Source organism: Lipotes vexillifer, unplaced genomic scaffold (genome assembly GCF_000442215.2).
Source record: "Lipotes vexillifer unplaced genomic scaffold, Lipotes_vexillifer_v1.1 scaffold1980, whole genome shotgun sequence".
NCBI lineage: Eukaryota > Metazoa > Chordata > Mammalia > Artiodactyla > Lipotidae > Lipotes > Lipotes vexillifer.
The window spans coordinates 1,277,229-1,290,180 of NW_006797999.1; the positions used below are offsets into that span (position 1 = coordinate 1,277,229).

General features: G+C 52.7%; 1 protein-coding gene across 1 annotated transcript in view; it reads right to left on the reverse strand.

Annotated features, from left to right (window-relative positions):
• The window catches only part of ARHGEF10 (Rho guanine nucleotide exchange factor 10), a 73,524-nt gene that overhangs the window by 29,394 nt on the left and 31,178 nt on the right, over positions 1–12,952 (reverse strand). The window contains exons 13-17 of the mRNA XM_007470024.1: positions 12,495–12,611; positions 10,661–10,753; positions 7,643–7,813; positions 5,986–6,131; positions 4,956–5,137 (exon numbers count right to left, since the gene is read on the reverse strand). Of these exons, the coding sequence (XP_007470086.1) occupies positions 4,956–5,137; positions 5,986–6,131; positions 7,643–7,813; positions 10,661–10,753; positions 12,495–12,611 (709 nt within the window). The remainder of the gene's footprint in view (positions 1–4,955; positions 5,138–5,985; positions 6,132–7,642; positions 7,814–10,660; positions 10,754–12,494; positions 12,612–12,952) is intronic.

Below are 12,952 nucleotides of genomic sequence, written 5' to 3' on the forward strand. Positions count from 1 at the left end.
CGGCCGCGGGGCCGCGGGGGCCAGGGCCCCCGGGCCCAGCCACTCCGCGGCATGTGGGATCTTCGCGGACCAGGGCACGAGCCCACGTCCCCTGCATCGGCAGGCGGACTCTCAACCACTGCGCCACCAGGGAAGCCCCCAGCTTACTTTTAATCATGGCAGTAGCCCCCTCCCTCGTTCCTGAGCTGCTGTACCCACTGCCCCGGCTTCCCCCTTCACAGCCAGATAGCAGGGATCCGGGCACCTGTGTTAGATTTCAGCCTACAGGGGACACGCAGTAAATGCTTCAGGATGGGAAGTGACACTGTCAGGCTGGCCTTCCGTTCTCTCTGCAAAGTTCCTGATGGCAAACAAGGGCCCCATTTCCAAACAGGGGCGCCTGGCTCCCTGGAACTGCCATCTGTTCCCCTGCAGGCTGCCGGCAGGGCAGACCACCGCCGACACGCACGTCAGCGCCATGTCCACCACGGCTCTCCCTGGCCTGCGTCGCTGCCCCACAACAGGAAAGCTCCACAGCTGGATGCTGGTCCAGCCGCTCAGCACCCCAGAGCCCAGGCCGGTCCTGTGCCCCTACAGTGTGTCTCACTGTGCGACAAAGAGGCCCAGCTACGTGTCTGGCTTTTACTGCCCATTTTAAGGATTAAGTAACGAAGTGGAGAGCAATGGGCGCGATTTTTACAAGACGACATGTATCAGTATTTGCACATGAAAAAGCGCTTCCCTTTAAACCAGATCTAGCTGCTTCTCACCTGTTGAAACGTCTCAGGAACCTCTCCTTGGGAAGCGTTTGCTGCTGGGTGGTGAAGGTTTCTCCTTCTTGTGTACGTGACTCTCTGAAGGTCCGGCAGCTCATCCCCCCCAAGGCCCCTGCGGAGCCGGCACTGTGGCCACGGCCCCTCACACCCTCCACGGCGCCCACCTGGCACAATTCCTTGCAAACTGGGGGCGCTTTAGGGCCCACTTGTGGGAACTAAATGAAGAAAACCCTCTACAGCGTCACCTTATTTCTGGCAAAAGGGAAATTTATTTTCTCATAAACCCACCTCCTGAGAAAGCGTGGAGCAGGGTGAAAATAAGACGCTATTAGCACAGAATTTTGCAAAGTCAGTTCCGGGGGTTGGAAGCTTAAACCAACCCAGGGAGCCCAGCTTGCAGGGCCCTGCACTAGAGGGAAACGTTTAAGGCCATCATGTGTCACAACTCAAGGACATGGAGGGTGCAAAGCAAAGGCATGCAGCAGGGGCCACGCTGTCTCCGCCGCTGAGTAACAGACCCAATCTTGCAGCACTGAGCTTCAGAACAGAGTCGTTCAAACAGCAGAATAGTCACATGAATATCAAAGGGAAACAGGACTTCTAACTTAGCTGACGGGGCTTGAGTCCCGTCTTCCAGCACATTCAGAATTAGCAAACTTTAGTTTGTTAAAAACCATTTTTTTTAATCTAGAAGGCATTTTGAAAACCATCTACTCCACACTCCCCTTTCACAGCTCAGAGCTAAAAATTAAACCCACTTTAAGGATGAGGAAACTACAGAGGCACGCACTAAACCAGGATCCCAGGCAAACATCCGCGCCCACGGCGCTGACTGCGTCTGCCAGCATCACCCCTGATCTCCAGACTCGGTATCCAGAGGATCCTGTCCCCCGCCCCACCCCCTGCACTGTCTGTCCACTTGGCACCTCAACTGGTAACACCCTGCACTTAAAACTGGTGAATTGTGTTCATCTGTATCATTTTTTTTTGGATTCCGCATATAAGTGATATCATATGATATTTGTCTTTCTCTGACTTACTTCACTCAGTATGACAATCTCTAGGTCAACCAGAGGGAAAGAATCGGGGGGAAGGATAGTTAGGGAGTCTGGGATTGACATGTGCACACTGCTATATTTAAAATAGATAACCAACAAGGACCTACTGTATAGCACAGGGAACTATACTCAATATTTTGTAATAACCTAAAAGGATAAATCTTACAGAGAAAAAAACTTGAAAAAGAATAGATATATGTATATGTATAACTGTATCACTTTGTTGTACACCTGAAACTAACACAACATTAAATTGTTAATCACCTATACTCCAAAATAAAATAAAAAGTTAAAAAGAAGCAACATGTATCTAGGACTATTAAAAGAGTTTTGGACAACGTGAACACCAGGATGGGCAGCGGCTCTGCAAAGCGCCCTTCCCAGGACACCTGGACCGAGAACATGTCCTCCGCAGGAGTCTCCCCACCTGGATACCTGCACCAAGACACCAGCCAGTCAAACTCCCACTGTCACAATCTGCTGACGATACAGACCTGTTAAGGGACGAATGGGCACCTTAATTCTTTCTCCTCAAGAAGCCAGCATTGCCTAAACATTAACAGTCACCTTCACTTCCAAGAGACAGATATTTTACTGCGTTATCAGCAACTGTTTTGTTTTCCTTCTCTGACCTTAGCCTTTGTTCTCCTGGCGTCCGACCACACATGTAATGGAAACCATAAGAGTAAGAGGATCCTTGGATGGAGATGGATCCAGGGTCCCCGATTCTACAGCAACTCCTCAGGTTTTGAGGTCTATTTGGGGACCACTCAGTGGTCTCGGTCCTGCCTTTAAGGACGTAGCAGTATCACCAGTTGTAAAGCCAGAGTGAGCAGCTAGATAACCTGGAAGCAAAGTTCTCCTTAAACTCAGAATGAAGAAAAAGATGTACCCTACAGAGTGACACTTTCTTTTGACAGACAATGAGGACTATGTATCTGCATTTGCCATAGCTGACAGGAGCTTGAGATGATAACATCTAGGGCCATAGCTGACAGGAGCTCGAGATGATAACATCTAGGGCCATAGCTGACAGGAGCTCGAGATAACATCTAGGGCCATAGCTGACAGGAGCTCAAGATAACATCTAGGGCCATAGCTGACAGGAGCTCAAGATAACATCTAAGGCCATAGCTGACAGGAGCTCGAGATAACATCTAGGGCCATAGCTGACAGGAGCTCGAGATAACATCTAGGGCCATAGCTGACAGGAGCTCGAGATGATAACATCTAGGGCCATAGTGACAGAAGCGCGAGATAACATCTAGGGCCATAGCTGACAGGAGCTCGAGATAACATCTAGGGCCATAGCTGACAGGAGCTCAAGATAACATCTAGGGCTCAAATGCAGCAGGAAACTTAGTCCAGGTTCTTTCTTGCGTGTAATATTTTACAAATTAAGTCATCCCGCTTTCTGCTTTTTAATACTGCTGACTTGAATTTTATTCTAAGTTGGCTCAGTACGAACCATCCATTAGAAGTTGAACGTGAGAACACAGTGTTCCCTGTACCACAGCATCTATTTCATGGATCGAAGGCATCCTTGGAGATCTGAACACAGTGAGGCAATCTTGATCACAAATCCACCTTGGGATTGCTTCCATTGTAATACACACAGAGGCATTATTTTTGTTCACAAAGCCAAGACATAAATAGGATTTGCTATACTTCCAAGTAATTTCAACGGATATTTAAGAACATTTAAGACACAAAATCTTCACGCTGCCCTTACTAAGTAAAATTTTAATCAATCAAGTCAACTGGGAGACAGCTTCTTCCTCCCGCCCTTTCCCACTCTGTCCCCTTTCCAAAACCACTCCTCAGCTAGTCCCTCCTTACAAAAATCTGTGGTACAGTTTGGTATTTCGATTGTTAGTTGAGACGGTATGCACGTTATTTAAACAGGAGCATGATTTTTTCATCAGCAATTTAGGAGTTTAGGAGCATATGCTCTAGGAACTAGCATCCCAAGCAGACCACCAAACCGCAAGCCTGTTAACACCAGGCAAAGAAGCAGAACAAACAATAAAAGAGACACCACATCAGATGGGACCCAACAGTCGCCGCGACCTGTTCCTGTAAACCCAAATGAACGTGCATGTTCGCTCAGAAAAGCTGCACCTTTCAAAAGCAGCCTCCTTCTGACCATGTCAGAAACAACACAGTCTAAAAGGTTATTGAACACACTTTTTTTTTTTTTTTTTGGCGGTACGCGGGCCTCTAACTGCTGTGGCCTCTCCCCTTGCGGAGCACAGGCTCTGGACGCGCAGGCTCAGCGGCCATGGCTCACGGGCGCAGCCTGCGGTAGGTGGGATCTTCCCGGACCGGGGCACGAACTCGCATCCCCTGCATCGGCAGGCGGACTCTCAACCACTGCGCCACCAGGGAAGCCCTGACACACTTATTTTTAATATTATAAATTTAAATATAAAGGCTCATTTTATATATAAAACAACTTATACAATGTTCCCATTCACTGTACTCTAAGTGCTCCACAATTCAGGGGCCAAGGCCAGTGAGGGAGTAAAATTTAACCAGGCTTTACTTGGATAAAAACAAAGCAAAACAAAAAGAAAACAGAAGTAGAAAGTAATGACTATGACACCAAGTTCAAAATCTAGAATCTTCAGACCATTTAGTAACAATAAATGTATTATAAGACTATTGAGCAAATGCCGGGACCCTCTTCCCCCGATTCTCTGTGAAAGGCACAGGCGGGCACCACCTCCGCGAAGATGGAAGGGGAAGGGGCGGCAGAGCTGAGACCATCACCCAGGCCCACGCTCTCTGGGACCTTCTCTGCATCCTCTCAACGCACCCTCGGGAGAGGGCAGGGCCCCCGCTGCAGCTGCTGGCGGGAAGTGCAGGACAGGACGCGAATCAGGAAGATGGAATGCATCCCAAGGGCAGGGCCCCTGCCCCCGGTCCCCGACGGTGACAGGCTCAGAGAGGACCCTCCCGGCTGGCACGTGTGTCCACGTGCGCCAGCCAATGTTAAGCACAGGCTCTAGGACCGTGTCACCTGACAGATTTACCGTCTTAACCAGGTCTCCTGACACGGTGAGGGGCTGAGGACCGAGCAGGTTACATCAGAGCCATGGCGGCCCCAGACCTGCAAGCGCGTCCGAGACGCATCACTCACTTGGCTTGGTGCCGGCCACCACTGCCAGGCTCTCGGGCGCGGGCACCACGGGACCCCTGCCATTCTCCCCCGCGCCCTCGCTGCCGCCGTATTCTATCACTTCCACGTGTCCGAGAGGGACGCTCCACTTCAACAAATACCTCTGGCCGGTCGATGTCAGGGCACCGCTGTCATGGGAGGTGCTGCAAGGGGCAGAAACCCTCGTGTCAGGCACAGCCAAGGAATCAGTCACGGGACGCCTCATCCCCTGGAGACTCAAGAGAGACGCCTCTGAACTGTGGGCTTGGGTGCTCCTGGCGTTCTCACCAGGACTGACCATGCGGTTCCACAGTGGGTTTTCACAAAGTATAAATATACCCAATTTTTTTTCTTTCTTTTTTTTTTGCGGTATGCGGGCCTCTCACTGTTGTAGCCTCTCCCGTTGCGGAGCACAGGCTCCGGACGCGCAGGCCCAGCGGCCATGGCTCACGGGCCCAGCCGCTCTGCGGCATGTGGGATCTTCCCAGACCGGGGCACGAACCCGTGTCCCCTGCATCAGCAGGCGGACTCTCAACCACTGCGCCACCAGGGAAGCCCAATATACCCAAATTTTATAAGAAAAGGCTTCAAAAACATATTTATAGAGAAGCAACTAATGAGAAAGGATCTGAACGATGATGCAGACAGGAACCATAGCTGATTCAGGACGGCTAGAAACGGAGTTCGGTTCAGTTTCCAGCTCTGACATCTGCCTGACGTTTACAGAGAAAATCCACCCACGTGCCCCTCAGCTCCACCAGCAGTGAGTCGGGGACCCTCCCTGAACCCATGCAAGTCACAGGACGAGAGGATGAGCTCTGCATACACATCTGTCCAGAGTGAAGGGGAAACAAAGGCATCCGCTCACCGAGACACAGACCGCCTGTGACCACAGAGCTCCCCGCAGGGCCGTGCATCTTACTGGATGCTGACCTACTGGGTGCTGACCTACTGGGTGCTGACCTGCCGGGCGCTGACCTACTGGGCGCTGACCTGCCGGGCGCTGACCTACCGGGTGCTGACCGTGGCACACATGAGCACGTCATTCAGCATGAAGAGCCGGCGCTCCTTGGTTTTCATGATCTCCCCCCGGTCGTTGTAGACGGTTTCTACCACGTCGTCAGAGCGGACGAGGTAGCGACTCCCGCTGCTGAGAAGCTGGACGTTCAAAGACCACCGAGAAAAAGAACAATGAGAATGAAGCCTGGCAAAATACACGAGCAGACAACGTCAAGGTTTTACGCTTCTTTTTTCTCTACAGATAATCCTTATATTCCCAATCACGCTTCGTGCACGTACGGTATAGAGTTCAAAAAGTGGCTTTTTTTAAAGGAATCTACACAGTGGCAGGGATCTAACTTCCTTCTATGAGCAGTTTCTCTAGCTATGAGATGCTGACGCAACCACGAGGGCTCCGCTGGTTTTCACCTGTCACTCAATGTGCTCTCTCTCTTTCAGTGACTCCTCGGAATACACGCTCCAATCCTTACAGATGGTCACCCCAACCTTTCTGTTATTTAGGACACCGTATCAACCGGGAATGTCTGTAAGTGAAAGTCACTATTCTGTGGTTTTACTTTTACATTATTCTATGGTTTTTCCCCAAGGACAGCATATACTGAAGAAAACATCCTGACTGCTCATGGCTTGCCATGTTTTACTTCTCTGAGCCAAACAAAGTACCCTTGGTTCTTTGGAAAGAGGCTTCATATTTATTAGTAAAGTGACACAGGTCATACAGAACTTATTTTAGCCGTTCAGCCCAACAGGAAATCCGGAGTCCTTGGCCCAGACGTCCACACTGGCTGGCCGACCTCATGGGGATGAGGCTGCATCCTCACTAGCGCAACGGTAAAAGCAATGTGTCACCTCTGAGGGCCCTCGGACTGTTGGGGGCTTCCCAGACATTCGGGTTCCATAGGGAAGCAGGGTTTTAAACAACATGAGCCACCTCGAGAATATCAGTGAAGGGAATTTTCTGCTTGTAAAAATTCCTGTACAAATCCTTTGGAGAATCAGGGGAAACCTAAGCTTAAAACATATGACAATAAAGTTCTTGTAGTTAAGTCACTAGATGTCAGTAACCAGTAGGAAAGTACCCCTGCTGACAAAACAAAATGATTTAACACAGCTCATATCCATTAACCTCTTCCTGTGGACTAGAGCTTCAGATAAAACAGCAAAGCCTATGTGAAAAGCCTATTTGGCTTTGTAAATATGAAGCTGGGTACAGCTTTGCTGAGGAACCACCTTCACGCTGTGTTCTGCGTCCCGTCTTCATGATAAATACAGCCCAGTCCACGCACCGTGGATACAAGTAAGAATGCACGTGAATATCTATGCTTCAAGTAGGACTAGGATGAAACACTGCATTTTGAAAGTAAAATTCGGCTAAAAGAGTGGCTCTTGACCTTTTTGGGGTCCTGGGTCCATTTGAGGACCTAATCAATCTGCGAGCCCCTTTCCTGAGAAAATGCACAGACTACGAAGGCTTCGTGCACACTGTGTAGCATTCGTGACCCCGAGGCTCTCCATGGAGCCTCAGTCAAGAACTCGGGGCCAAGGGACTCGCCGAGAGGTTCCAGGAGGTTAGTAATAAGTGGCTCAGAGAGCGAAGGCTCATTAGCACGAAGCAGAGCAGCCTCAGCACAGAGTGGAAAACTCTCAACCTTGTGCAGGTACCGCTCGTTTATGGCTTTTGCTATTTGCTTGATTTCGCAGCGTTGATCAGCGTCCCCCTTCCTCTCGTTTAATTTCTCTGCCAGTGTCTCGAGCTCCGTTAGCGCCATCTGGAGGGGCAGCCGGTCGGGGTGTCCCCGGGGCGTGTTCTTCAGCATGTCCTTGGGGAGAAACAAGGCAGAGGGAGGCGGACGTGTGATGCGGGGGTGGGAGCAGCGGGCAGTCACCACGCACCCCCGCCGACAGCATCCCGCGACTCTGGCAGCCAGAGGCTGGCCCTGGCATCCGCTGCTTCTGGGGAATAAAGTAAGCCCTGGGAAAGGGTAACAAACTCAGTGAGTCACAATTTGGCTGAACGTTCAAAGCTCCTTTTGCAAAAACAAAACTGCCTTATTAAATGGGGATGGGAATGGTAACAAGACACCATTTTCCAGGAAGGGACCCATCCCTACTGCGAGCTCGCCAGGACCTCAGAAATCTCTGCTCTCTGGTAACGGTCAGGCTGCTGTTCTCAGCGTGAGCCAGACCAGTGGACCCACAGACGGCCGGAGTCCCCTTCCTGCCGGCGGGTCTGTGTCCTGAGCGCCCAGCTCTGAGCCGTTGGTTCGGGCGGAGCGTGGCGGCCCTGCAGGAGCACAGCACGGGCACCAACGGCACCGCGAGAGTGGTGAGAGCCAACTCCAGGCTCTGAGTCAACTTTCGAGGGGGACATCTATGCGCCGGGCACAGTCACCTTGCCGGCTTCGCAGCGGAGGGCGAGCCAGACCAAGGCGTCCCTGCCCGGGCCACTCGGCCCACCCGTCCCCGGGAGCTTCAGCAACCCTGTCTTTTTAAGCTTCCTGTTCTCTTCAGTCTGGAAAGAACTCGCCTAACGATCGCATGTTCCCCGTCTGAATGAACAACACACACTGCTCCACGCGATGGTTTCCCTGTGAGCCATATCAAACCCTACAAGGCAAAATGAATCATCTTCACAGGAGCTCTGGTACCAGCAGGGCAGCTGGGTCGCGCCCGCCCGGATCCCAGCACCATCCGCAGAACCAGCACCGCACGTGGATGGACAGCTGAGCGGAGGAAAGGGGGGGGGGGGCGCAGCGGCTGCCAGGCTGTTACTTATTGGGGTACAATATGGGGGAGAACACGGGAGTCAGGATAAGGACAAAGGCTCCTGGGGGACCACGTAGTGGAAACCGGCAGGCCCAGAAAAGCCACGGCCACAGCCTGATCCCGAGCTCTGGGGGACAGCTATAGGGTCATCGCAACTACAGGTAACAGGTCCCGAGAGCCAAGGAGGGTCAGGTGTGGTGAGACGAGGAGAGGCAGGGGAGTGGCCAGGGGTCAGAGGCACGGGCCCCTCCATGCCGCCCCCCTTCACCGCCCCCTCGGCGCACGCGGACGCAGCAGGGCTCGGAGCTCAGCGGGAGGGAAGCGCCTGCCCCACCTTCCACCCCACTCCTCTCCAGGACCAGCTCCCAGGCACATCTTACCCGCAGAGCGGGGTCCCTGCACACGGACCTGTAGGTATCTCTGAAGTGCGGAAGTACAGACACCGCCCCTCTCCAACGCCGACTGCGTTCTCCTGGGAACCAGCCCTGCTCTGTCTGAGCCCCTTGCCCCTGCGAACTGCCTGTGCTCAGACAGCAGGAAGGACTGAACGCCTGCCCACGGGAACTGCATTCACACAAATCTGGGACCAGCCGTCTGGGTGCTGTGCCGCCATCAGGCCGGGGTGAAGGCTGTTTTCTGCCCTGAAGGGTCGGGGGCTGGCGCCCAGGTGGGGCGGGGGGGTGGGAGGGGATGAGCTGTACAGGAAGCTCTAAGGAACCCGGGAAGGGCCAGGCCAAGCGGCCGCATCTGTCCACAAGGACGTGTGCTTAAAGCAAAACCCTGGAGTCTATCATAACTGGATTTGGACTTTAAGAATTTTCATCTGTTTCTGCTCAGCAAACCGAAACATTTAGAGGTAAGAAAAATAAAAACAAAAGGAAAGACCAAACTTCTTACAAGAACCAATTTTTAAAATTTGGAACCGTGTGACGGGTGGGCCCAGCGAGGCCTCAAGGCCTCTGATGCACCCTCCCTGTTCCTGGGGATGATTTCACGGTTCATCTTTCATCACTTTTAATGACCAGGCGAGCCAACAAGTCGCCTGACTTAACTCTAGAAACAAGCTGAGTGTTCACTGAGAAACCGGAAGAGGCGGAGGCCACTGCAGATCCTCCTCAGAAATAACCGATTTAAACTCCCTGATGCTCATCTACGGAGGGTGAGCCCTGAGCCCGCAAGGCACGCGGGTCCCAGGTCTCGGGGGCCTGAGAGCACATCACACGGCAGGGCAAGGCCTTCCTGATCCGACGATGCTTTCTATCTGCACTCAAAGCCAGCTCTACTCTTTAGATCAACGCACGTACCTAACTGAGAATTCTTAGTCTAAAATAACATAGGGTCGGAGTATCTGGGAAATCTCTCTGCGCAGCTCCCGCCCTCCAAGCAGCAAGTCGGCTCCGCGGCTGACCGGCAGCTTTCTGGGCCTGCCCCTCCCCACTGGGCACACACTTGACCCCAGAGCAGGACCCTGGACATCTTGTGTCTACCTGCCTGGTGACCAGCCCACCTCTTCCAGTGCACGAGCGCGTGTGGTTAATGAAAACTCACTCGGCTTTGCCCCAGTTCAGGTCCCTGGCCCGGGGCCCCTAAAGCCCTCGTTATTTCCTGAGTGATGGGGGGAGGGGCGTCTGGTGTTCATAAGAAGTCCCTCTCACTCCCCCAGAGTCTATGCTGACGAGGGGGGTCCCGATGGGCCCAGGAGAGGAGCTCAGCACAGGTGGGGGCCAGAGGGACCGGCAGCTGCAGGCTGGGGTCTCGCCGCCCCCGGCCCTGCCCTGATGTAAGCGACCCAGGAGCGGGGGCAGCTGAGAACCTGCCGTCTCCACGAGGAGATGCTTGGACACGGAGGCACAGACGACGGCAAGACAGGACCACTGGCCGAATCGCACAGGAGGCCTCACCTGGAGCAGCAGGATGAACTGCGGGAACCTCTGGATCGGCTTCATCATCAGGCTGTGCAGCGTGACGCGGTCAGGGCTGGTCTCCTGGCACTGCTGCGGGGTGACAAAGGGCCGGCACTCGTGGCTCCCGCCTGCACGCCGCCCCCGGGGGGAGCTCCCACCTGCTCCCCTCTATGGAGAGGCCGCCTCCAAACCTGATCCAACACCTTCTGCACCTCATACACCGCCAATGCATGCTGACGTCATTCAGCCCGCAGCGAGCCCTGGCTGGTTTCTGAACTAAAAGCTTCAATGGTTTTATTTGATGTTTTAAGAGCCGTTTATGAGCTAATTTCAATACTCTAAGAGTCAAACTAGTTTCTAAGATTCTACAATCACAACAAAGTGCAGCTACAAAAAAAGAAAAAAGAAAGAAGAAAGTGACAGAATCCCAAATTGGAGCAGCACGGGCCCCTAAAGGCACCTGCCCCGCACCTGGGGCACAGTCCCTGCAGCTGCCACAGCTTGTCCTGCATTGGAACAAACCTCCCCACTTCAGCCCTCGCTCTGCCGTGGAGATTTGGGGTGTGGCTGGGGCGTGTCCGTGTCCTGGCAAGTCTCCCCAAGGGAGGCCGGGGGGAGGGAGTCCAGGGCCAGGCGCCCCCCTCCCTCCACAGGGGAGGCTTCTCTGGCAGGAGGGGACGCCCCAGGCTGACCATTTACAAACTGGGGAGGAGTCCCCAGCTCTCTCTAGCTGAGGGGCCACGTGGTGCGGAGCCCGGAGCCCGGCTTGACCTCGTGGACACCAGGCGCCTGCGGTAGGACAGGGGACTGGATGGCCTGCCTTCAGGCCGCCGGGGGCTGGCGGCCTGACGGTGGGGCTGCGGTGGCCTCCTGTCAGGTACTGTCGGCACCAGCAGGACCACAACAAACTCCTCAGAAAAAGTATACTTTAGATCGTCCCGTGTTTCCTTTCTCCTGCTATGACAGGGGAAGACCAGAGCGCCGACCGCAGCTTTCCAGAATGGGGTCGATCTAAGGACGGGCCACCTCCACCCCAGTCCTGCCTCAGTAGGAACCACCATATCACATGAGAGGGAGGGGGTATAGCTCAGCCTAAATAAGTCTTCACCCTGGGTGAGGATACCCCCAGGGTTCACTGTGCAGGTGGCAGAACCTTCCAAGAATACAGTTCAAGTAACAGGAACAGGCTTTGGTCCCAAGTCATAATGCAAACTGGAGCCTCAGGCACATGAGACTCCGCCCCCGGGGACTCAGTATCTGAAGGGGAACTTTATCCTGGTTCCACGGGCAGCGAGCCCTCCGGGCACGTTTACGTCCCAGCCTGTGACAGGCGTCTTTTGACAGGGATGCCGCTGATTCAATGTCACCCATCAACACCCGATGTCAGAGGAGGAACGGATCATGCAGCCCCCCTATCCACCGCGGGGGCTCATCTTTAGGGGGTCTGCTCACTGCCTGACCCAAAGAAGCCAAGGAGCCCCCGACCGACTCCAAAGCCCCCTTCTGTTACTCCTAACGCTGTGTTGAGCAACAGCTGGCCACTTGGTTTGGGGTCTGACCTCCACTTTCTGGCCCCTCCCATCTATCCACATATGTCTAAGGATGTGCAGATGAAGGTTATTTTCAAAGACCTATGTTTTCACTAAAAAATTCATCATCCTTTCCAGCACTGATCCAACACCTAGGGTCCTGTTGGTGCTAAAATCTTTACAATAAATAACATTATACATATAGAGGGAAGGTTTGGTGAAATTTCACTACAAAGTATTTTGACATCAAACCTGTTATCAGAGGGTGATAAAACACACAAAAAAATTTTTAAAGTGCCTACCTTTAAAAATTCAAGAAAAGCAGGTTTTGTAGCACACGTTTTCTTAAGGATTGCCACAGCTGTGCTAAAATTATTCACATATTCACTGTAAGCATCCAGCACCATGGACTTAGAAAACTGAAATACAAGAGGAAATTGAGAAATGTAAATAATGCAGAGTCCAATGGCTTCCTCTCCAAGCTTACAGTAAAAGAGTGGAACCCGTGCTAACGATAACCTCTCGGTCACCGTGATGTTTTCATAGGATAAACTTCATTACGACTGTGTGTGATCATTGTTTTCTTAAGCAGACTTGCTAGGAATTTTTCAATGGCTGGTTGATCTTATTTGCCAATGCTCTTTAAGGCTGCCCTGCTCAAAACTGTGGCAAGTTTGGGTTTCAGTTAAGAAATGTTCCTGACTACAGTCTACAGTCATATAAAGATGGTGTTTACAGACATCCTCCTTTAAATTCCTGC